Here is a 26963-nt window from a genome sequence, read left to right on the forward strand (position 1 = left end):
TTCTTCAATTTACCTGCATATGTAGGCAAGTGCGCCCTGCTAGCAAAATTAGCTAGATGTTTGCACTGGAACATCTTGATAGCAGTTTAAATCAGCTATGGGGGTCATAGCTGCTTGCAGGGGGATGTGATGCCAATCATTGGTACCATACAGGTATAAGCTGAGCTGCAAAACAATACACAACACCACTTATAAATTACTTATCATAGTCAAAGCAACTGAATAAAGTATGCCTGGAGTTAATTTACAGTTTAGATGGACATTCCAGGAGACGCAGTTTTAGCTACAAAAGAGACAGCTTTACGAGTAGTTGGTTTGTGTGAATAGTACAGCACTTTTTTCTCACAAATTACGTATTTACTGTACGTTCAAGTGTATGTCTTGATACGGAGAAGTAGACAGCAGAATTTGATCTTGATATTCTCTTTGTGGGCTCATCTTCATCGTGACAAGGTGCATCCAGACCTTTTCAACCTGGTGTTATGCAAATGAGGGAGAAATTAGCCTCTAACGCCTCGCACTAGCGGAAAGGTTTTTAAATGGGGACCTATGCAGGTTAATATTGTATTTCAGCTCTAAAATTATGCTTAAGTGAATTATAAAAATATAAAAACAAATCAGGGGCAATTTTTACGAACTTAATGTTCTACATTTCAGTTCTGCAAAAATTATTGTATCATATCCATGGTGCTGAACATAGTGTAAACACAAAACTCTCAAAAGTTCACAGTAAATGAATTTGGTAATTAGACAGGAGTGATATATGATCTCTACATTTGAGTCTGCACCGGTTTGAGATGAGGTAGTTGCTGCTCCTTGATGTATCAAGTTATAGGTTTTGGCTGACTTTTAAGACTTTTGAGTAGGTCAGCTTTCAACTCTGTGTCAAAGCAGCAGGTAGAAAAGTTGATTTTGGTGGCTATCAGAGCATTCACCATTTCAGAACATAGATCAGCCCTAGCCTCGGTATGTATTTTTAAGCATAGAAAAACGTGGAATCCGGGAGAGTTGACAGGTCGGGGTGCATCATAAGTAGCAAGTTATCGACTCTCTTCATGTGGCTAAATGACCAGGACAACATTGACTGGGGAAATCACTATCACTTCCATCAGTTCAGACCAATAAACTAGAGTGAATACATGCATAATTTGTTCATGTGATAAACAAAGGCAAGACTAATAGTTAATGTCTGGCTGATTAATATTTAGTTATTTTTTAAACTGAACACAATCACCTTGATCAATAGCCACTACAACTGTTTTGTACAGATTATCATGTCAACATTCCTTTCATTTCAATAATAATCATTAATTATGTAATTATATTACATTTTATAGTAAAAAAAATTTTGTTTTATTGCAGACGTATAAAATATTTGTTTTTAGTTTTACTATGCAGAATAGACTTTGCTGTTTAGTAAAAATAAACAAATCATTCTAAACAGACGTCGAATACGTCCATTTCCCATCAACTTACAGTAATAGTGTACTTCAACTTATGAGTGCTCTAACGTACGAAAAACTTGAGATACGAGCCAGCTTTCAAGCGTATTTAGCACTAACATACGAGCCATGTTTAAGATACCAGCACGTGAGTCAGTTGCCAAGTATGCCAGAGGTGTTTTATGAGAGCAGCATCACTCTGTATTTTTCAACTGCTCAGGTTATACTTTTGTACCGGGTTTTTTTGTGCACGATTTTCAGTGCAGAATTATGTGAATTAAAAGTACTGTGCGTAGACCAAAAGTTTGCCAGTAAAATGCAAAGAAAAAGCAAATGATAACAATTGATATTAAACGGAAAATGAATCAAAAAATATGCGATATGTGTATGCGTGATTGAGCTAGCTCAGCAATATGACAGAAATACATCCAAAATTATCAAACAGAAGGATTATATTCATGGCATTTAGTTCGCAAAAAGACTAACCATAGTTTCTAAACTGCGCAGCGATCTTCACGATCGCTGATGGCATTGGATAAAAAATTGGCCGGTGACAGCGTAACTGAAACGATGTTTTGTGAAAAGGCCGGTGCTATCTATCAAAACTATAAAAATAGACATTCTGACAAGTTGACTAGTGGTCGTGCATTTACCCTTTGTGACGACACCTGTGTTCGTTCTAATCGCAGCATGTTGAAAGGGCGACAAAGGCAAACGTTCTTAGATAGGTTTATCTTAAAACGGCCGGCTAATCGTGAAAGCGAAACAAAGGAAAAATTAGCTAACCAGGAAGAAACTTCAAACTATGAACGCCGAAAAAGTTTTAATTACGTTAAGTTAAAAATGAAAGTTTGCTTTTAGGTTTGCTTCTAAGTTTGTTTTTAAAAATCCAAATTTTAAAATCCAAATTTATCAAAGTCAACTGTTGTAATGAAGGATAACTTATATCTCCCTCCCTGGCAAATGCTAGCGTTAACTGCTACTGTATGTATTTAATTTTACATTTTAGTTAATCACATTTCCTTGCATTATTTTTTATTTGTTGTTTTTTGAAAGCATGTGGTAAGTTAGGACAATAACTAACATGTTCTTTCTGTTACAATATCTTGTTTTGAGTGTTTTATTTGCATTTTTAGAGTATGGAAACCAATCAATATATATTTAATTGTTCTATATATAAATAAAATGCACCAACACGCAAGTAAATTGACATACGAGCTCAGTCTCGGAACGCATTAAGCTTGTAAGTCGAAGTATGACTGTATTGTAAAATTACCCAATCATAGTCTATAAAACCAGTGAAATTGACCAGAAAAAGGAAACAAGTTTTTGATGCAAACTGATAATATTACAGTTATGATACAGCCAACAAATTGAAAAGTTAAGTCTATTTTTTTCATGTAAGTAAAAGGGTGAGTTTAGAAAGATCTTGGAACAAATTAGGCAATTTACATGTATTTTAATGTTCTTATAACGTAAATTCCCTATAACATAAACGTTCCTGGAACGGATTATTTACATCGTAGTAGCGTCTACTCTACTTCTGCTACAGCAGGTAGAGCTAGTGTATACAGCTACATGCATATATACTAGGTTGGTTTGCACTTGTTCCCCCAGTGCAATACTATCAGTCTGTCAAATTGTATTTTAGGTGTTTCTGTTCAGCTGTCTGGTTTGTTCGGCAATCATAGTCAATGAATATAAAAGTAGCTCTAACCCTTCTGTTGACTATTGTCTTGCTGTCGCGGTGATTGGCTTCATAGCAGAATTGGTCATCTTCATTCTGTATGTAGTCGGCCTGAACAAGAGGTGGGCGGACAATGCAGTCTGCGGAATTCTCGTAAGTGAAGTTATTATTTCATTAAGGTTATTATTTAGTATAGCGATCAGAGGGTATTAGATACTTTGCTTACACTGAGAAGGTTCCAGAATGATACCACAAACAATACATTTCACCTGGATTCTCGCTGCTATGGACCTCAACTGTGTTGATTTACTACTGATTAGTCGGAGTCGATCTTGGTCGTAACTCATGTAGCCCTTGTATGTTAGCTAATGGTAGTATGTTATTGAATTGTGTGGAAAAAATCTCTTTGTTGCTCTGAAACAATGAGTATTAGTGAGTATTGAACACAAGTTGAGAAAGTTGTGAATCGCAAAACACAGTTGTAGTTTGTAGCTCAAAACAGTAAGATAAATATAGACTTACACAAAATTTTACTGGATTTTATCAGAAAATAACAGTAATTTTTACCATTTGTGATTGTTTTTAATGTTTGAGATGATCTGACCGCCAGGATGTTTCCAGATTAAAATCAACAAAACTTGATTGCGATCAAAATGCCCAGAAGAAAAATCTGTGCGAAATGGCTTCACTACTTGCTATCGTCGCTATAGCTGATATCGACTAGTGCATTCAAGTTGCAGAGTTCCGTGTCTCCATTCTGTCGGTCTCTTTGCGACCGTCAGAATAGAAGTCATAATAGTACTTTTGCTTGATGGGAGCATTTTGACTGTGATCAAATTTTGTCGATTTTAATCTTGAAACATCCTGACTGTCAAATCACCTCAAACATCAAAAGAATCGTAAATAATTGAAAAATACCGATATTTTTTGATAAAATCAACCAAAAGTTTTGTAAGCTCTTTAAGTGAAAGTTTTAATGCTGAAGAGTTTGATAGACACGAGAAGTTCTATGAAACTATCTATATATCTATATAGACAGCATGACTAGCTGACTCACTAGTTCCTTCTACTAACCTGATTGTTTATAATCTTATATATCTTATATATACAGATGATGGTTTACCACCTCCTCATGCTCATTCTCATCTTTGCTGCCTGCATAATCATGACAGGAATCGGATATCCCTACCTAGATTCTTCCAGAGCATACAACGTGAGTTAGTCAATGTTTTTACAATATTCGATCTTTGTTTAGATCAAATGTTAAATATTTGTATGAAACAATGTACCGATGCAATAAATTAATTTAAATTCTGTTTTGATTATTGTTCTAGCTGTGAGCAATGCTTATTATTAAATGTATTGTTTATTAGTATTACACTTTTCACGTCTGTCACAATTGTTTTGCTGCTGTGGTGATGCTAGCAAATAAAATGAGAATATTAAGATGGTTTTTCTGTTGGTCCTCACTTGTGTATCACCAAAGATGGAAGATTTTCCATGTTTTGTTTCTAATGGTATTGTTTCTATGGTTTCCAATGGTAAAATGTAATGAGTTTGATATAAACAAAATTAGACATTAGGTAAAAAACAAATTACTAGGAAGAATAAGAAATAGAAATGTTCCAATAAAACATTTTGGTACACATCGGACACGCTTGTTGTAAGGCAAGCATTCTGTTCTCGTAACCTAAATACAAAAAGTATTTTTAAAGATCTCATACTATCGGCTTTAGTGATGCATCGCCCTGCATGTTCTTATCTAATGCCAATGGACCCTCGCCATCTATTATGTAGTCCCGTCTATTCCAATCAAGGCAGAAACTACTGTTATTCTCTTAAAATAGCCTCGTTTATTCCAAATGCGGCTAAAACTACTGTAATTCTATTAAAATTGTCTTGTTTATCCCGATCAAGACTACTGTAATTCGTCTACAATTGTAGAGGGTTGGCATGTGATATCGGAATGCTTCAAGTCTACCACAATCACATACTCTCTACTCATAGAGAATTTAACAACACTTTAGCAAACGTTTGCTTGCAGTTTCATTACCTACTAGAAATGCAGTCGTTGTTTTATTAAGGGTACTGTGAATGGAGGTATGAGATTAGCAATAGTTTAGGAAATCCCCTACCAATAATCTTTGAGGTATCTTATACAGGCCACTTTTAATGATACAGTGCATTCCCGGGTTACGACGTCGCTGTTATACGATCTTTTTGCCTTTCGATGTGGAACACAATATTTTTTTCTCCACCATACAGCATTTTTTCGCCATTTAATATCAACAAAAATTTATTTCGAAATTAAATATTGGCACTTGGTGTGCTGAACACATCAAAATAATGAAAAAGCCGACATGCTATTCACCGAAATCCCTTTCACACTACCTGAAATAGATACGATGCTCGCTCCCTTTCCGTTCAGCGTCATTCATTACAAATTATAGTGAAAGCGAAACCGAAATACTTGGGTGATAAATGTTTATTTCATAACAAAGTTGACGTTTAGTAAAATACATTTAAAATTTAGCTTTAGGTTTAACTTATGTTATAAAGGTCTTGAAGGTAAGAATTTGTTACGGTACATACTGCACAAGGTACATCATAACGTTACATTTTATAGCAGATCATAACCACTAAATACAATAAAGTTACAGTGGGTAACTAAAGCTCCTAAGGTTACCATACTATTTTGTTACTAATTTTTAATATTTACAATGCGTATATAAAATTTTGATGATTTTTAGCAGCGGATGTTTGCATTAGACAATTACTATAGGTTTTTATACCCCTCTATACGACATTTTCATCTTATGATGCCAACACTGGAATGAATTAAAATTGTATGTCCGAGGGTCCACTGTATCTGATTGATGTGGGAATGTTTGTCATTTTATTACATTGACCTTACTTATTGACCTTACTTATAAGTTATTTAAACAATAATTTTGCTCTAAATAATGTTTTAGTAAAGCAAACAAACACAATTACTGGTTTAAATTGTGGATTTAGTGCCAAAACTCTGCATAGTAAAACCCTAGGTACAGAAGCAGCTAAAACATCAATTTTTAAAAAGGTGTTCACTGAGTTATCATGCAGGCTATGCTGATGTTTTATTCACAATATTTCGTATGCAATCACAGCATTTAATCACCTACAAACATGACATATCATCTAATCAAGGTCACTTCTAACTTCCTTTCTTACTTTTAATTACAAAACAGTTACCTTAAAGGTTGACTTGCAACAAAATTCACATTACCGTTATTTGATATCAAAAGATTCACCATGTCTTACTCTGTTGTGTTGTAGGTTGAAAATATGTGGAAAGGTGATTACAAGCTCTTAAAAGCTCAAAAACGAACAGAAAATCGCAGCCACACGAGACCGCCGTAGTTTGGATTCCCTTTCCAAAACGGCTTGAATGTGATGTAATTGTGAGAGATGGTTTCTGTTTACAACTTTCTTGCAACCTTATTCGTCGAAATATTTTGACAAATATACCTCACGCATTCAATAAAACTATGTCTATTGTTCTTACGCGTCTGTTTTATCGTCATTGTAATGCTGTCACTTTTAGCACTGATATCTTATAACTTACCGTAAAAAATCGTTAAACTTTTCAACCTTAGCTCGAAGGAGTACATATCATTGTCTGATAATCTTGACGAGCCTGTTGGTCACCTGTGATAATCGAAAAGTGCTGCAAAAATTATTTGGTAAGTATTGGGTCCCATGATCAGATTTCGGCTTGACGATTGAATAATGCCGAAACAAAACTGCAAAGTAGCAAGCATCTATATTTGATATGGGGTCTTTGGTAAAACCCGAAGTGTTTGTCATAAACTAGTGCTACGATAAGTTTTATATTGAGCTTTTTATTGGCCTTTCAATTCTCGTGAGAACATACGTGACAAGACGATAACCAAATTTCGTGGTTACCTCATCGAAATAAAGAGACTCCAATCTACGGCGGCTTTTCGGTTTTGAGCTTTTAAGAGCTTGTAATCACATTTCCACATAATTGGCACTTACAACACAACAGAGTAAGATATGGTGAATCTTTTGATACCAAATAACTGTAATGTAAATTTTGTTGCAAGTCAACTTTTAACTACTCACTGTTTCCTGTAACTTAAAGAAACAGGAAGAGTTGACTAACAAGAGTGAGTGATGTAGAAGCTAACACAGAGCTGTTGATCCTTAGTATTAATGTCTTCGAAAGCCTGTGGTTGACCATCAATGGTCGAACACCGACCTGTCCAACCACAGCTTCATGAAACTTCACTTTCGAGTTTTTATTCAATAATGACTGATTTTATCGTCATTACTTTTAGGCATTTGGGATATTCACGATAATGGGATTCAGTCTCGATGTCTATTTCAACATCATTTGGATTAGAGGCGGACCAGAACTGGCAGCATTAGCTATTCCTGGACAGTAACATTCTACCTCCCGCTAAAGCTATTTTCAATATTTTCTAGAGAGAAAACTAAACTGATAGATTAATGGCTATAACTATGCCGTAAGCATTTGACAACTGTCCTACAACCTGTTGTAAGTTGTCAGCCGTAATGGAGTATGTTTTAATATTAGTTAGAACTGTTATTAGTTTAAAACTGATTTACATAGAAATTAGATGAAAATAAGTACATTTATATATTATTTATATATTATTCTTACACGGTCTTGTCATGCTTCAAATTGTTTTTGTATTTTATTGAAATTTAGGCTTCTAGATTTTATAGGTTTTAAAACATGAATAAAGTTGTCACAATGGTTACAAGAACTTGATGAAAATGGTTACATGGCTTACTGAGAACTTAATGAAAAGGGTTATATGGCTTACTGAGAACTTGATGAAAATGGTTATATGGCTTACTGAGAACTTGATGAAAATGGTTATCCGACTTACTGAGAACTTGATGAAAAGGGTTATATGACTTACTGAGGACTTGATAAAAAGGGTTATATGGCTTACTGAGAACTTGATGAAAATGGTTATACGACTTACTGAGAACTTGATGAAAATGGTTACATGGCTTACTGAGGACTTGATGAAAATGGTTATATGACTTACTGAGGACTTGATGAAAATGGTTATATGACTTACTGAGAACTTGATGAAAAGGGTTATATGACTTACTGAGAACTTGATGAAAATGGTTATATGACTTACTGAGGACTTGATGAAAATGGTTATATGACTTACTGAGGACTTGATGAAAATGGTTATATAACTTACTGAAAACTTGATGAAAAGGGTTATATGACTTACTGAGAACTTGATGAAAAGGGTTATATGACTTACTGAGAACTTGATGAAAATGGTTATATGACTTACTGAGAACTTGATGAAAATGGTTATATGACTTAATGAAAACTTGATGAAAATGGTTATATGACTTATTGGGAACTTGATGAAAATGGTTATATGGCTTACTGAGGACTTGATGAAAATGGTTATATGACTTACTGAGAACTTGATGAAAATGGTTATACGACTTACTGAGAACTTGATGAAAATGGTTATATGACTTAATGAGAACTTGATGAAAATGGTTACATGGCTTACTGAGGACTTGATGAAAATGGTTATATGACTTACTGAGAACTTGATGAAAATGGTTATATGACTTACTGAGAACTTGATGAAAATGGTTATATGACTTAGTGGGAATTCGATGAAAATGGTTATATGACTTGGTGTGAACTCAATGAGAATGGTTATATGACTTAGTGAGAACTTGATAAAAATGGTTATATGACTTGTTGAGAACATGATGAAAATGGTTATATGACTTGAGTGAGAGCTCGATGATGAAGATAGTTATATGACTCAAGTGAGAAATTATTAAAAATCGTTACAACTTATGGTTATAATGGCTATAACGACTTACAAAAGCAAACTTTAAAAGTTGTGAGATTGTCTTCATACTTGTCTAAGACTTTCTGGCACAGACCTTTTAGCACTACAATTTTGACATAAAATAGTTTATTTACTTATAAACAATAAATAAATAACATGATGAGAAGAACAAGAAAATGCCTAAAAACATTATTTTATTCATGAAACTTCACACAATACCTTTTTTTAATTGAATAATACCTTTTAAATTTAATTTTATTGACAGTTGTGTGATAAATCTCATAGGTATTCTACAGGTTGCCTTGCACACAGGTACACAACTTTGTACAGTAATCAGACACAATTCTCCTTATTCTCTCTTCTTAAATATTTCTTTAGTCTGTGCTGCAGGGCGTGGATTTTTACCTTCACGTAGCCAAAATTTGATTGAAAGATCTCTCGAACTACATCTGTCAAATACGTAAGTAAATGTAGCCATTACCCTACAGGATGAAATTATTCGCGGAGTTAAATTTCGCGAAAATTGTCTTTTCAATCATATTTGCGGACCAAATTATTCGCAGATGGACACATTCGTGAATAAATTAATCCGTGAAAACAGCTAGCAATTGAGTAAAACCTTCACGTGCGTATACCATGGGTTTAAGTTTCTGTTTAGCTAAGAATTTTATGTCGATCGTGCTAAGCTGTAAATTTTTGGCTGCATCCAGAGGTTTTCATGAATGTTCATCGATTTGGAGGCCTTTGATGAACTAACAACTTTTGGTAAGTTATGAGTCTTTTCAATGTAAAGAACTGCAGAAGATTTTTTTTGACGATGATGCCGTGCCAACTTCCGAATAACTTGTGACAACCTTGAAAAATTTTGCAAAGAAGTGTGTTGCATTGGCAATGGGCTTAATTCAAAGCCCCGGCAAAGATTTTAAAAAAGTTTGGAACTCAGTTACGTTTACTAACCTTGCCTAGTTTTTAATTTGAGATAGTAGTTATTCTCCCTTGTGTTAAAAATAAAACTAATTATTCGCGGATTTTAATAATTTGCGGATTTGACTGTATGCGCACTCGCGAATTATTAAATCCATCGAATATTTTCATCCTGTAAAGTATGTAGCCAAATATTTCTCACCAAAAATCCTGTGCCAAAATGTCTGCAGGGCAAGGCCAAGCATGGTGTCACACACAAAGGCAATTTTTCTTTCTGCATTTTGCAACCATAATTTCCAGTTAATTAGTGAGTAAACATGTTCAGACATGTAGAAACACAAAGCTTTCATAATGAAATCTTCTCTCATGAAGATATTGGCATGCAAGTAGGTTTTTACTGTATGGTGTGTGACGCGCGGGACAATTGATCAATCCTCTCAAACTTTGCAGTTTATTCTGAAATAAATTTTGCTTTTTTTATAATCAATACAAGGGTAGATTTTTTAGCCCAGGTGTTTTTTCCGAGCAAATGCAAATTTCTCCTTATAATTCAGGCGAGCAAAAATTTGTTTGTCCCGCGCGTCACAATTTTAGTGCATTTAGCTGCAGCCTGTTCTTCCTAAGCTATCTGAGATAAAAAATTCTTATCTATAATTTGATTTTGGGCTGCTATAGCTTAGCCAAACTCGCAAATTTGCTGAAAATACTGCAAGTTTCTGTTTTATATGTACATGGAAGTATTTGTGACGCGCGGGACATTTTTAATAATATGGTGATGTCTGCATTTGTTTGGGAGTTCCTTTTGATACCCTGTCATGTGAAAGCAATGCTAGATATTCCAAGTCTACAAGCCAGTTTCTTTGAGAAAAATAATGAACTAGAATTATTTTATGATGTTTTGTAACTCACAATCCGGAGCTTGTCAATATTAGCCTACTTTTCTGATACACACACCTAGTGTGCAAATCAGGAGGTAATCTTTGAACCAAATGTGTATTTCTAAAGTACGGTTACAAAAACTTTTCTTTCACTCACTCATTGAATTTTCAGTCAGTAGAAAAAGTAGGTTTCCCTTCTAGATACGGTAAGACTTTGTTTCTGAACTGGCCTGTATTCTAATGACTGTCAAACTGTTATTAACATCATGCCATATATCCTGTCCACAAGCGACAAAAGTTTCGGAAACACCTGCTGAACTACACGTTAAGTGACATCTTTGAGATTTTCAATAAGGAATATCCAGATGTCAAGGTGAGCCCTAGTAAATTTAAAAAGTGGGGCCCAGTAAATTGCAAGCCAGTGTCTAGACATGATCAAGTTGTCTGTGCTTGCAAATACTGCGAAAATGCGGAATTAGCTCTACTGGGACTGCGGCAGGACAGTGTCTGTTCTTTGGAAATGCCTACTACTGTTCACGAGCTACTGAAAAGAACTGTGTGTAACATGGAAAATGAATCATGTGTAAAGAGGGAATGTGACTCTTGTGGTGCCAATTCAATCGATAGTTTGGTTGTTAACGCTAAAGAACATGTGAATTTCTATCAGTGGAGAGATGGTGAAAACGGCTTTCTAAACAAGCTCAAAGATCAGATGCCATCGTCTGACTTGCTTGTGCTGCTGAAATACCAACTGACATAACTTTCCCTTCATATGAACACTTTCAACCGTCAACACAAATCAATCAGTTACCTCAAACAGAATTTGAAAAATGGGGCAGTGATCATTCACAAAGACTTCAGTGAGAACTTTAACTGTAAGCAAGCAACCGAAATCCAAAGCACTTACTAGACAACAATAGGGGTGACAGTATTTACTGTCATGATTTATTATGAGCTGGATGGAGTCCTCGCCCACAAATGCTGTGCAATAGTTAGTGATAGCCAAGAACACACTAAGGATGCTGTTTACACGTTTAATAGAGAACTTGTGAAATTCTGAAAGAAGAAAATATTAACTGGCAACATATTCATAATGTAAGTGATGGATCCGCTTCGCAAATCAAAAATCAGTTTACAGTTCAAAACTTGATAGGCCATAAGGAAGAAATGGGTATGCCAGCTGACTGGAGTTTTTTTGAGGCATCACATGGCAAAGGTGCAATAGATGGTGTTGGGGAAAGCATCAAACAACAGGTTCTAATGGCAGTATATCGAGGATGGTATGTCGTAAACTCGGCAAAGTCATTTGCAGAAGCTGCAACGATAATAACTTCCAAATCAGTAAAACCATTGATGCTTTTATATATCTCAAAAATATGATCACTAAAAAAGCAAGGATCTGCAAAGAACGCTGGTACACTGCACCTCCAATGCATGGCATTTGATCTTGCCATCACATAGCAATTAAAGAAGATGGTGATGTTACTCTGATGGAATGGTGTTCTTCTACTTGGCAGCCTGTTCGATCCACACAGAGCAGCGAACCTAATCAAAAAGGTGATCACAGGAGATACTTCACGAACATTGACTCAGTTCTTACCACAAACGCTGGTCGCAGTGGCCTATGCCTCCGAAATCAGCATTGAATAAATTCTCACATGGAAAGCTAATGAAGGTAGCTACACTATAAAGTACATACACCGTGCACGCAAGCAGTTCACGCTGCCAAACCTCGACGACATAAGAACCACCCACAGGAATTTTTTTCTTAAAGTATTTCCAGTTATTGTACCAGCAGCAACTACCAGGTCACTGAGACCTGGTATAGTTGTACTAGAAAATGAGGCAATGATACTAGAAAGGCACTTTGTACTAGAAAATAAGGCAATCATAATAGCAGAATATGTTTTTAAGAAAAAATAGTTTACTGCATGAAAGTTTGAAAATCTTCAAGCTATATATGTTTTATGTTTAAATAAAATAAATACAAATATATAGCAATTTTAAACTATTGGTTGGTTTAGCACAAGTATATTCAATGTTACAACTGCAACTCATAACAATTTGTGGTATAACAACTACAAAACATAGAAAAATGCTTATTTTTTCATAATGTTATTTTCATCCCGCGCGTCACAGTCCCGCGCGTCACAGGTGGTAGTCTTCTTTCAAACCTTACAGAATCATTAAACTTTGGCATGGAAACAAAATGGTATGTATTCCTAATAGAATGACAATAGAGCTTTGAGCCCGTCAAAAAATAATGTTATGAGTCCAAAATGTCAGAAGATTTTTCCAATTGATCAAAGAGCAGTTTTTCATGCCAAATTATGGTCCCGCGCGTCACACCAGCTTCATAATTTGTTAATGCATTGCATGACAAAGACGAAATCTCATTCAGTGATAGTTGATGGCAAGTGCTTTTTAAAACAGTATGAATGACACCAGAATTTCGCGTTTGAGCTGAGAAGTATGCGAAGAAGCGTTCAAATGTCCCGCGCGGCACAATCTTGCCAAAAACGGCCTTACCCTGCACCAGAAAGACTAATCCGTCCTCATAATGTTCCATCTATATCTGTTTTCCGCTGTCGGATGAAAGCCTCAGCATTTACCTTCCGATACAACTTTTTTGCCTCTTTTTTCCAGGTTCTTCCCGAAAATCACTCTAGTTGCTCTCTTCATTTTTTGTTTGGCCGTCGTCTCGTTATCTTTCCATATCTTGGTCCCCAGTCTCTAATCCTGTTGATCTGTTTGTTATCTAACATTCTGCTAACGTATCCTTTCCGTACCTATTTCCTTTTTTACAGTTTGAATGTCCATCACTGTAGTTTGCACTCATCCTGGTAGTAATAGCAGTTTATTTGGAACACTTAATAAATTAACGCTAAAAGTAAAAAAAAATTAGTATGTACAGTTGACTGGATGTACATGTGAAGCATGAATGTTACCCGTCAGGTATGGGGGTTTAAACTGCCAGCCTTTTAATTACAGTCCACAACCTAATTGTTTCAAGTGTTATGATATGCATATATGCAAAGATTTTGTTTCAATCACTTTAAAATGCAAATTTTTTAACAAGTTACATGGAAGTTCAATGGTATGTTGAATCTAGGCTAAGTTAACTTTCAGCATCAGCTGACGACATTTCGAACTTTTTAATGTGATGCAGCTTCTCAATTGAAAATTAAACTTCAAGGTAAAACAAAAAAATATATAATAAAAATATTTAAATTAATTTCAAACTTTACCTAGTAAGTTACACTGCATATCACTAAAGATGCATTACCTAACCAATACATCTGTCAGCATTCCCTAGCCAATACTTCTGTCAACTTTCTCTACTCCATACTTCTGTCAGCTTTCTCTTGCCCATACCTCTGTCATAATCTTCGAGCCAATACTTCTGGTAGCATTTCCTAGCCAATACCTCTGTCAGCATTCCTTAGCTCATACTTCGAGCAGCATACCATAGCCAATACTTCTGGTAGCATACCATAGCCAATACTTCTGGTAGCATACCATAGCCAATACTTCTGGTAGCATACCATAGCCAATACTTCTGGTAGCATACCATAGCCAATACTTCTGGTAGCATACCATAGCCAATACTTCTGGTAGCATACCATAGCCAATACTTCTGGTAGCATTCCCTAGTCAATACTTCTGGTAGCATTTCCTAGCCAATACTTCTGGTAGCATTTCCTAGCCAATACCTCTGTCAGCATTTCTTAGGCTATACCACTGTTAGCATTTCCTAACTCATGCTTCTTTCAGCATTACCTAGCCAATAATTCTGTCAACATTCTTTACCCCATACTTCTGTCAGCGTTCTTTCGTTCATACCTCTGTCATCACCCTCGAGCCCATACTTCTGTCAGCATTCCTTAGCCAATACTTCTGTCATAATGTCTCAAAGATAGTTGCAATAAAGGTCTAATATAAAACCTCTAATTAAACGCCGCCTCTATTTGAACGCCACCTCTATTTTAATGCCACCTCTATTTGACTGCCACTATGAGAGAAAGGTTGAACAATAGAGTGCCACCCTCTATTTGAACACCACCACCATTTGACTGCTACTTTGGCTATCTTTGATCTTTATGAACCCATAATATCGAGTGATCAGTAGAGAAATGTTCACAAAATCGTATTAATAATGAATCGTTTACATTAATAATAATCAATTCTCTCGTTTTTCATCTCCAAAGCTTTTTGTATTTTTCTGTTGAAACTTGGAAAGCAACACCATAAAAATATTAAATAACTTTTTTGCCCTAATAGTAGTTCCTTGTTTAACGCGGTATTGATACTTCAAAGTTCACATATAAAAAACGGTTTAAATTTACGCTGGTAGATGAACTTTGAAAGCAACACCATAGAAATAATTACTACAAGGTAACTGTCTCAGGCTAATAGAAAGTTTTAGCTTAACGAGGTCTCAATACTTTGATGTACATACATGTATATAAAAATGGTTTTTGCAAGTTTTGAGTGGAAGGTTACGTCTAGGGAGCAAAACTTGCGCGTTGCGTTTTTGCTAAATGCAACATGTAAAAGTTTTGCTCTGCCAAAAATTGTTTGGAAACTAATATCAACTAGTTCAGCACTGCAGAAGAAAAGTTGAAGTCAGATGGCATTGTGGAAGGTATTGGACAACCAGAAGATGTTCGTTCCGTTGAAAGCAACAAATAGAATGCAGCTATCCTAGCAAACGATGTAAATATTTTTGTTTAAAAAACATTTATTTTTGTTTCTGTATGTAATATTAGCATGGTTCGTTTATGTCACATGTTCATGATTATATATTTGTAGCATCTGATGAATTATCATTATATAGCTTATACTATGAATTTGCAGATTTGTACCATATTATTTGATAGCATTATTGCAGTAATCTGATCTTAGAATTGATCGACGCTCGTAGCTCCTCTTCTATTGCGCATAAAAAGCTAGTTTTAGCTGCAAATTGTAAAAAACATATCAATGAGTGCAATGAGCTTTTATGCAACATTGATAAATACAGATATGAAATAATAATGTCTCAAATTTAGAGTGAAATAAAAATTGAAAGCTCGAACAATTTGCAAAGCAGTACACAGGCTATAATATCATGCAGGTTATAATTGCAAGCAATAGATATCAACTGGTAGAATTATTTCTCGGCTTCCCAATGCATATTTTATTAAGAGATCTTTGGCAAGTTGGAGGTAAGATAGCAGATTCATTGTTTCCAAAAGGTTTAATATCGCTCCTCTGGACAAAGAGGGCCAAATATAGGCAACATTTTAGTCGCCCGTAAAAGGCTAAATTTATCTTTTAAATTTCTGGCGAGCCATTTGAAAATTACAAAACTAGTCTCTATTTGAACACCACCTCCGATCGACTGCCACTATAGAGAAAGGTTTGAAAGATAGAGCGTCATGGCGTTCAACTAGAGGTTTTACGGAATACATAGTATGATATATGTTTAGACAGTGCAAGCAGAGGCTGTGCATGGTTATATGGAGCCAGGTTGACAAGTTGGAAGTAAGTTAGGGTAATTTAGCAGATTTATTGCATTCATAAGGTCTCCTATCGCTCCATCGAAAGAAGAAGGCAAAATATAGGCGACATTCGCTTTGCCCATAAGAGGACTAAATTTGTCTTCCCACAAATCTGACGAGCCGTTCGTAAAATGAATAATTTACAATAAAAATGGGGATATTTTTATAAATGTGCTTCAGCACTTTTTTGGAATCATTTAATTTGTTATTAATTTTTGCTGTATATAGATTTAATTATGTACGTATTGAGTTGTAGAAAACTTTGCGTGTAACACATAGTTAGGTCATAAGGCGCGTAATATTAAAAAGACGTGATTAGTTCAGCTGATTGCTAAGGCTGAATGGGCGCATCAAACGGCCACGCAATGCTTCCATCACGGTTTTATCATAGAAACCACAATCAGTTTCAATTCAGTATTAAAACTATTTTTGATTATTGGTGTGTTGAATGTATAAACTGATGGAAATACTTTTATTTCTTATCTTTACTTTGCATCTTATCATCAGCTGCACATCAGCTCATCAGCTGCAGCTGCACATCTGAGAATGTGTTTCCTGTTCTATCACTCCCAAGTGTATTTGTTGTTGACTCTGTCTTTCTTTCATTGTCTCTTTATGATCACACAGAGCCTTGTCATCTTGATACTCAGGAAAAGGATGATACAGAAAGAGGGAAGTGGTAAAAATAATACTTGGTGATTTTAACATTACCAAGTTTATTAATGATGTTGGCATGTCTGGTGTTTTATTTTGCTTCTCATATCGCTGTCAGGCAGTGATCATTTTAGCTCTATATCAGATGTTATAAATTAGCTAGGAGTTTGGTAGGTATATACACCTCTCCTAATATTTGCAGCACGAAACCTCTAGACTAAAGAACCACTCTATAAAGGTCGAAAATTAATCATTTCTATTGCAACCTTACTATCAGGCATCAGATTTATTCTCATATCATTTCAGAGCAATTGAAAGTTGTCATAATTGTTGCTATAACCTTGCTGTCAGCTGACCACTGAATAGATATTCTCGCATTATTTTATAGCCATTGGAACTTGCAATAACATTATAGGTATATATAACAATGAATTGTACAGGCCTTTAGGAACTCAGTCGGAAAGATTACATCTAGTTTGATAAACAACTACACTTGTTATACATAAATGTGTGAGTTAATCTGCTTAGCATTACTACATTGTAAAGTTGCATGTTGGGAAGAAAACTCCAATTAGTATCTAAAATTGATTTTCTTTCAAAACCATGGCTAGCGTTAGTTATGACATCACTAATAATACTTTAGTGATGGTGTAATCGGAAGCTGAAAATTCTGAGTCTTGTCTTCTGGTCGCTGAGGCAGGAAGTTTCTTTAGAAGGATCTCTAAACCGAGGTAGATGTCAAAGGCAAATCCAATTATGGTGAATATGCCAAATGCCTGTAAATATGGAAGTTTTAATGTAAGGTAGTAAAATGTAGAGTTGTCTTTTTTTAGAGATTGATAACTACCCATAGAGTTATGGCGTACTTACACCTGTAAGTACTGTAGATGTAAATATATTTTTCACGGAACTAGACATAATAAAACATACCTCCTGAAACTGCCTGAGGTAGAGTTATAGCAGACATCTAATCACCATCTTGTAATAATACATGCAGGTTTCATGCAAGAGACTGATAGGGGGTATCAGCATGAAGTCATTGATTACAAATGGCACGAAGACCACAGGCTAGAGTATTAAGTTAGTTTATTGTGTTTAGCATCAAATACAATGTTGTTTTAAGTTTAGATATATAATGTTGTTCAAAACACACATTGCAAAACGAGGGAAAGCTAAAAAGGAGTTTTACCAGCAAACGACAAAAATATGTTAATTGCATTTTTATTGCACCTGTTTTTTTGATTTAACAATAATAGGTTACTCTGCAGAAATGCTATGAAATTTGGTGATTTTATTGCTCGGTTTTATGCGAGTAAGAGAACGTCAAGGCTGTACCAAATATGTTGCATCCCCGCCATACGACACTAATTTGTTTCGGTGTTGGCATCGTAAAGCGAGAATGTCTTATAGAAGGGTCCAGAAACCTATAGTAATTATCTAATGCAGACACCACCTGATAAAAACCATCAAAATTTTATATAACAGTACTGTACATATTAAGAATTAGTTACAAAATAGTATGTTAACCTTTTCAACTATAGCTACCTACAGTAACTTTGGTGTATTCAGAGGTTATTAAAAAGGTCTCCAATAAAATTTAACATTACATTTTATTGGAGATCGCATGTACCATAGAAAGTTTTTACCTCCGAGACATAAACTTTAACATAGACTTTGAAGTCAACCTTTAAATAAGTTTAGCTACTTACTAAACACACACTTAAAGCTGAGTTTTAGTATTTTAATAAACTTTAATTTTGGCATCATCTTGATCCTTATTGCCTGTTTCCCGTTTCGTTTTCACTATATCTTATTAATAACTTATCACGAATAGCGCTGAACTAAGAGAGAGTGAGCATCGTCTAAAACTTTAGCACCTGTAAACAGAATGTTTCATATAACTACCTGATCACTGATCAACAGAGTAGAGGGAGGTAAACAAAATGTTTCATATAACTATCTGATAACTGTTCAACAGAGTAGAGGGAGGTAAATAGAATGTTTCATATAACTACCTGATCACAGTTCAACAGAGTAGTGGGAGGTAAATAGAATGTTTCATACAATTACCTGGTAGCTGTTTAAACTATTGTTTTTAGAACAGCCTCATTAAATTTATTGGAAACTAAATAATAACTCACATTGTATCCTTGAGCTGCTATTTTAAACCCTGTGCCCAAGTTGAAATTTGAGGAGATGTTTCTTTTGAGGGCTGATGACGTAGCATCAACGATTGAGTCCATACCAACAACAACCAAGCAGATGCAGGCAGCAAATACAAAGACGAACATTATGATGTGATAGACTAGTCTCTGCAATATAATGCATTACAATATAATGCATAACAATGACTTGAACAATAACAATGAATTACATTACCATGAAATAACATGCAATAAAGTGCAAAACAATGCAAGAATACAAAGCATATCGTACTATAATAGAATACATGTATCTATATATATAACTCTCAAAGTTTGTGTGTGTTTCGGTGTGTGTCTGTGTTTTGGTTTGTCCAGCTATAGCTATTAAAATCTTGGGTTGAAAGCTTGCTGTGTTCTGGATTTGAACTCACGGTGATTGCTACCACAAGTTTCAAAACCCCGAATATAACCGATGAACTATAAAACCCTTAGCAATTTAGAGATATTATCATATAACAAATACTGTATACTGTAAGTACATGCATACGGTGCACAAGTGCATGCCAAATGTGTACTTTTGATTATTAACTAATATTACCTTTTGCATTTGATATTTTTTGAAATTGCTTAAAAACTAGTTTTTTGCTGCCGTTACCTATTTTTTAATTTCAAAATTTTTAAATGTGCAGTTTCAATTTCAAATGTGCATTACACTTCTATTTCTGGTTTTTTCGTAAAGTCCGGTTGCTAAATCGGTAAAAGTGAATACTTTGCACGCAAACAATTGTATTATCTCAAGTTGGAGTAGCTTCTACATTCTTTCTCCGTTTGGTCAGACAAAGTACCAGACAAAGACAATCCCATATCTCATTTTTACATTTGTACCAGTATCGCCGTATTCAGAGTTTTGATGGATAGCTTCTGCTGAAACAGTAACCTTTTTTATACACACACACTTCTATTCACGAATTGTTATTATTAATTCTACATATTGAGGATTTTTATGTTGTGTTCTCAGTTTGTATTAATTGTATCATTACCAAATCATCTTTTATTGTAATCGTAGCAAAACAGACTTAATTTAGCTATTACTTGCTAATTATTTCACATTTACATTTAAACCCTTTTATAGTTGTTTTATGTAGTTTCTTAATTTATTTGACAGAAAACATTTTCCTCATGATATAAAGTTCGAAAGTTAAAATGATAACTGTTGTTATATGTTAAATAAAAATGAATTTTCTGTGCAAAGATTTTTTTATTACTCGGGCAACACCGGGCATTCACCTAGTTATACATATAATTATACAATGTATATACGTACGCTATATGTATTATGTATACAATGTATAACGTTTAACGCATATAACGTAAAACGTTTATAATGTATATACGTATGACATTGTAAAAGGCACTAAGGTTATTTGGGTCATGATCTCAAAAAGTGGATTTACGTTGGAAATTATCAAAATTTAGATAGCTGCTCAGCTTAACAAAAGAAAATCTACAAATTTCTCTGCAGAAGAAATTTGGTCTCTATGTTGTTTAGAACTGATTTTATAGTCAAAATTTTATATATACCTTTTTAAAGCGATTAAAATGCGAATCCGAGAAACTCGAGTTTAAAGTTTTGAGTGACGTAACTATTTGTTTATAGTTAGAATCACCATAGCAACCACTACTAAATTTAGCCAGGATTTCAAAAATACAGGTTCTAGGACAGAATTTTATTCTGAATCTGAATATTTAGATTTAAAACTAGAGATGCTGGCTTTCAAAGATTCAGCATTAAAACTTGCCTCCCAATATAGATGTAGACATATTTTAGTCAAGTGTGAAGCCAACCCTTCTGTAGCTTCTCTGGATATTCCATTCAATCAGGTAAACTAAACTGGGCTGTTGCCAAGAATCTTTTTATGATTCTTTGAAAGCATACCGACTGTTGATACGCAATATTTGTTTGGCTTGTTTTCCACGAATTAGTTTTCTTGGAATGATTGACTAGACTGACTTGTAGTGATTTACAATCTTGTTGATATGTTTACACGGCGTATGTCTAACTCACCCTAGGAAGTGCTACATGTAGAGTATGATTGTTGTTCGTTGTGTGTGCATATGAGTCCCGCGCCGCTTGATAAATTGTAGTTACCTATGATATTTAGTTGACTGTGTGTATTTTTCTATGTCCAATGTGATCATCTCTGTGCATGAGCGATATATACTGAGACGGAAGTAAGTAATAAAATATTGATATATATGAGTATTTACGGGTATGAGTATTTAGTCTATAATTCATGATCGTAATTAGAAATGATATACAATATTTGTATAAGTCTGTTTACACTGTGTACATGACACTTGTCCGGCATGTTGACACATATATAGTGTGCATATATATATATATATATATATATATATATATATATATATATATATATATATAGAACTATATTTCCCAACTAGGAGGCTTCTATCAATATATAATCCATGTTAGGAGGCTCTGAAAAATTAGGAGGCGTCCAGGGAGCCTCCTAATTCTAGCAGTGTTTATAGTGCTTAACAACCCTATAGAAGTATTTTAAACATGATTCCCATAATCGCCTTATATATCTATATTCATATATATGGAAAAGAGGAGACAACTCCAACAAAAATGTGTAATTTTCTATCAATAAATTATAAACCCTAGGAGGCTCTTATATATGGAACTAGGAGGCATATATCAATTTTAAACCATTCTTACTTTTAACTGTTTTGGTATCGTTTCAGTTAATAGCACAATCTATTTAAAAACATATTGCAATAAGTTTATGACTAAGCATCAGCAAATACAAAGAATTAGCAGCTATGTCGGATACAGTCAGTTTTGCTAATATTCATGATAGCTTTATTAGATTTGAGAAATAAAGTTGTATATTAACAAACTACAATACATTACAATTTATTTGCTGACCCTCTTTATAGTTTTCAAGACTGCCATTTAAGCACTCCCTTTTTTTGCAAGGTTTCTCATTGATCTGCTCTTTTTTGTGAAAATTTACAATAATTGCACATTATGGTTTCAACTGATGTTTAAGCATGGCTGTAGTAAAAGTTTAAATAAGTCCATAGTCAGTACAATTCATATTTTCGATGCCGTTGCATCCAGCCACAAAATAAATCTTTTTTTGAAACTTTGCATCCAAACGCAATACCTGAGAGATGGTTTTTTAGTCGAAGAATTGATTTTTTAAATTTATTGAAGTAAAGTGGCAAAAGTATAACCACAGTATATAACAGCTAGAGAGATGTGGCTGTTATAATGTTGCTGTGGCTGTTAGGACTATTAGTTCTTCACCCATGTAGTCTACTAGAGCTTGGTAGCAGCGGAATAACTACATGTAAGGGAGCAAGTCACATTCGGTAAGTTGTTCATGTTATTTTAGTCAATTTACAGTTTATTTACTTGAAACATACAGTTGTAGAAAAGCAGTATAAATTTTATTTAATATTGAAATAGGACTAGCGTGAAAAAAGTATGTTTCAATTATTATAATTTTTAAGGAATGTAGCACAGAACACGTTTGATATATTTTTTACATCCGTTTATGTCATCCAACTGCTGATATTGTTCTGCATAGAAAAGTCAAGAAAGGTCAGCATTATATTACCAAAAAGGAAAAAATCAAAACTTTTTGTAAAGTCCTAATTTTTGACTTTATTATTGTTACACGAATGTTCAGTTTTGTAACATCAACACAAACACGCCAGCTGACAATTAATAGTTATTTTAGTGAATCAGTTAATTCTTCAACTTTAATCTATTTTCAGTTATTATTATTATAATTTTTGATGTTTTTTATAATGATAAGTAACGTTATTAATGTGGTTCTACCAACAGTCAAAACTGTTATTAGAATAACATGATCATAAAGTAATTGTATTATTGTTATCATGAATAGTGAGAGTATGCGTATTTCAGTTACGATTTTGTAAGTAATAGTAGTACATGCATAGGCATAAGCAAGTAAGTGGGTATATGCAGCCTTTGAATTTTAAAACTTTTAGTATTTAGTTTGAATCTTGTGTAGTAATTGTGTAGTAATTAAGAGCTTAGCTGTTTTATAGAGCTTCAGTAGTAGGAGGCAGACATTCAAGTTTGCCAAAAAAAACCTAACCACTGAACTAAAATGTATATTTTGCATTCATTTTGGTTTGTATATCTGTTTATGCTACTTGAATTATCTTTTCATTTTTGTAGAAACTTGGTAAGCATTATTGCCAAGATGGCATATTTATCAGATGGCAGAGAGTATTAGACAAAGTTGGATGTTCTTTTCTAGAAAAGGTATGTTGCTAATTACACGTTGGTTTGCATAAAAAATATGTCAAAATAATCAAGGTTTCATCTACCGAAATTTATAATATTTTTTAACATATACATAATTATAGATTACAAACTATAAAACATTATATCAGTAAGGTTGTATTTTGAAATGTAGTAAAGTTTGACGTTTTGGCAAAGTCACTATGATAAGCAAAACTTTAAATTCACCAACACAAAATATACTGTACAAAGTTTTACTGTAACTAGCAAATGTATACCTGACGTAAGAATGTAACAGCATGCCCAAAAGTAGTTTTTCTTTGTATAGTTGCAAATAATCAATGACGCTTTAGTTATAGATAACTGCTGGATGAGAAGCATTGATGGCCCACACCAAAGACTGATTTGCAGACATCAAATTAAAGGTATGCGATATTGCAATAAGTTGCTGTAAAATAGCACATTATACATGCGAGCCAAAAATTAGTGTAATAATTTGATATAGCCATAGCTTCAGTAAGAAAAGTTGTTAATTTTTACAGGCATTGTATTATTTAAACGCTTACATAAACCATTATGCCACTTTTGTGTTCTATTCATCTATTATTGGCAGATTACCTAATATAAATAGCGCAAACCAATCAAAGGAATGTAGCATAGCAAAGAGATTTAGTATTGCTCTTCTTAGTCTTTATGAGTCATGGTTGCAATTGCTGAGCAATTGCATAATTATATAAAATGAATAGTTTTCCATGGTTACTCATTACCACTTTTAGTTACTCAGTCAACACTGAGAGTAATTATCAGATTTGAGATATCATGTTTAGAGGCAGGAGATTGACAAATATTTTGTTGGTTTTTACTCTTACCCTACCGTATGCGAATTTATGCTAAATCTATCAGCAACTGCCGTATGCACATTTTTGCGAATTTTCCAACAATTGCGTGGTCACCTAATTTTATTATCCATTAAAAACATAACAGATGATTTTAAAACTTTGATGGTATTGTCAGTGTGGTTCGAATATTTCTCTAATAGATTAGTCTAAGATAACCAAACAGTTTCAAATTTTTTTTTGAGAATTTCCAAAATAAAAATGGACATTTTTTGTGTAAGTTTTGTTAAGTATCGCGCAAGTCAGAAAACAAATAATTACTTACATGTATGTTGATGACACTATAGTCAATTCAAATTCAGATTTTTGTGATTACACAGATAATTAAATTAGCAGCAGTGACTCTGATGATAGTGAAAATAATAGTTTTTTAAGTGTAAGGGACATTGTAGAGCATCGTTTTAGCTTCGTAGCGATTGTAGCTTCACATAGCTTTAACAATGCACAAAGTGAAGGTACATTGATTTTTGCATAGCACTATATGTTAACATTTTAGCAAAATAAAATATATTACAAAAAGTTTATAGATAAACTTTGAAGTTGAAACAAAATAGTATACATGCTTCATGTACATATCATGAAGCTAAATTGGCAATTTTCGGTGAAATGGCTGGCGGTAGGCCGGTAGCTTAGTTTGTACATGGGTGGCAGTAAAAGGGTAAAGCTATAAAAGAATTAGAGATACAAGTGTATGTATTTCCTTTTGAATGATTTAGTGAACTTTGATGATTCAAGACAATGAGTTTGGCGAATGATATATATATATAAGATGCTGCTGAAGTTGCGCAATTCAACTCATGGCTTTTAATTATTACCTCAAAATGTTGAAAACAGGCGATAGGAGGGGCCAGAACACTACTAAAACTCATAGTTACTCAAACCTGAAATGCAGTAGGTTTTATACAAATTGCTGTACAATAACAAAACTGCAAAACTATTGGTTAAAATATAAATAGCAATATATATTATTATTTTTGGCCTTCGGTATCGGGCAGCATGTATGCAGTTTGTTTGCTGATGTTAACAAAAGTTTTACTAATAAGCTACATAATTTGCTCAATTATTTGTGTCAACTTTAAAATTTAAAACAAATGTAGTGTTAGCACTTTTAGAATATACTACAAACAACGCAGAGTAACTTTTTGTGGCATATGACTTGAATTTAAAAGTTCTCTGAAAATGCAACTTGTATTTGCCCATTTTAATACTTTAAAATGTCAAAGGGAGCTCATAATGAAAGCAACTTTAATATAATTTCAAGATGCTCAAAGCGGTATGGATGTTATGTTGACAAACATTAAAAGGTCACTCTGTACTATGGCTAGTAAGTATTTACATGTATTTAGATTTTGCATTGATGCTTTCAATTAGGTAGTGTAGGAAATCTATTTACATTAGCTAAATTACCAGCTTGTGCAATACCCAGCTTTGTTTCCTATCCATCCCAAACATTTTGCCAATGCTTATAATAATTCATTGCTCTTTTCAAATCTCATTTCTGAACCAAAGGTAGTTTTAGCAGTATAAGAACATATACTTCTCTTCCTATTGGTCTACTCACTTTTCTGTAGCAGCAAAGGCCATTGTTTTTAAAAGGTCTGTAAGAATTGTATTACTTATTTTGACTTCCATTGGTGCTCGTAGCAAATATAATTTCAGTACAATTTGCATCAATAAAGTTATTATTACTTGTTTGTAAAGTATTTGGAGCAAAACAATATTTTATGTGCACAGCAAACATTTTTGCTGCAAGCTTACCAAAACAAAATAAAACGTTTATTTTTATGTTACATTTTAATTAAACATCATGTTCTATTCAGTTATTGCTGTCAGTACTATGCAGTTATTGCTGTCAATGTTCTTTGTGCATTCTTGGCACACTTTTATGTTAAACTTCCAATGCATTAAACACTTTAGAAATAAAGTGTCCAAACAAGGATGCATAACATTAGATTTGTCACTGGCTTGTTTTGACCTATATCTGGCACTCTTTAGCCAAAGGTGTCTAGCTTTACTAAAATATTTGGTAGTGAAATTGTACATAAATTCATTGCCTGCATACACATCAATCATGATGCCTATGCTCTTATTATGTGTGTTCTACTATTGCCTGCTTAGCTAATTCACTTTCTACTTCTCAATAGCCTCAGCCTCCGAATGAAAGCTATTGTTGTTATTCCTATTCTTTGTAACTTTATAATGAAGGAGGTTGTGGTTGGGCAGCTCATTTGCTTTTCACTCTATTAGAAATATTGCAGCACAAGTATAACTGCAGTAATAAAATCTTCACAGAATTGCATAATGTGGTCTTATTCTCCAAGGTCTTCTCACTAGCAGAAATGACCTATGTACTTATGCAATTGTGGCTTGTGCTTAAAGTGACTCATTCTCCTAATGTGGCATGGCTTGCTATCTTCTTGCATGCTAGTCAATTGATTAAATAGATTGTAAGAAACCAGCCAACCTCTCATTCCTACACAACCTAAAGACTTATCACATAAGTTCAACCTTCTAGCGAGATTGTAGCCGCTAAACATTTTGCTTTTTTCACGCGTCTAGCCATTTAGGGTTTTGCAGCAGCAGAAGAACAGACTAATCATGTCACAATTGGTATAT

General features: G+C 34.1%; 1 protein-coding gene across 1 annotated transcript in view; it reads left to right on the forward strand.

Moving 5' to 3' along the window:
* Window positions 1-7922, forward strand: part of LOC137396823 (uncharacterized) — a 34689-nt gene extending 26767 nt beyond the window's left edge. The window contains exons 3-5 of the mRNA XM_068083135.1: window positions 3094-3282; window positions 4241-4342; window positions 7470-7922. Coding sequence (XP_067939236.1) covers window positions 3094-3282; window positions 4241-4342; window positions 7470-7577 — 399 coding nt within the window. The 3' untranslated portion in view covers window positions 7578-7922. The remainder of the gene's footprint in view (window positions 1-3093; window positions 3283-4240; window positions 4343-7469) is intronic.
* Window positions 7923-26963: the final 19041 nt, after the last annotated feature.

This window comes from Watersipora subatra, chromosome 5, assembly GCF_963576615.1.
Source record: "Watersipora subatra chromosome 5, tzWatSuba1.1, whole genome shotgun sequence".
Lineage (NCBI taxonomy): Eukaryota > Metazoa > Bryozoa > Gymnolaemata > Cheilostomatida > Watersiporidae > Watersipora > Watersipora subatra.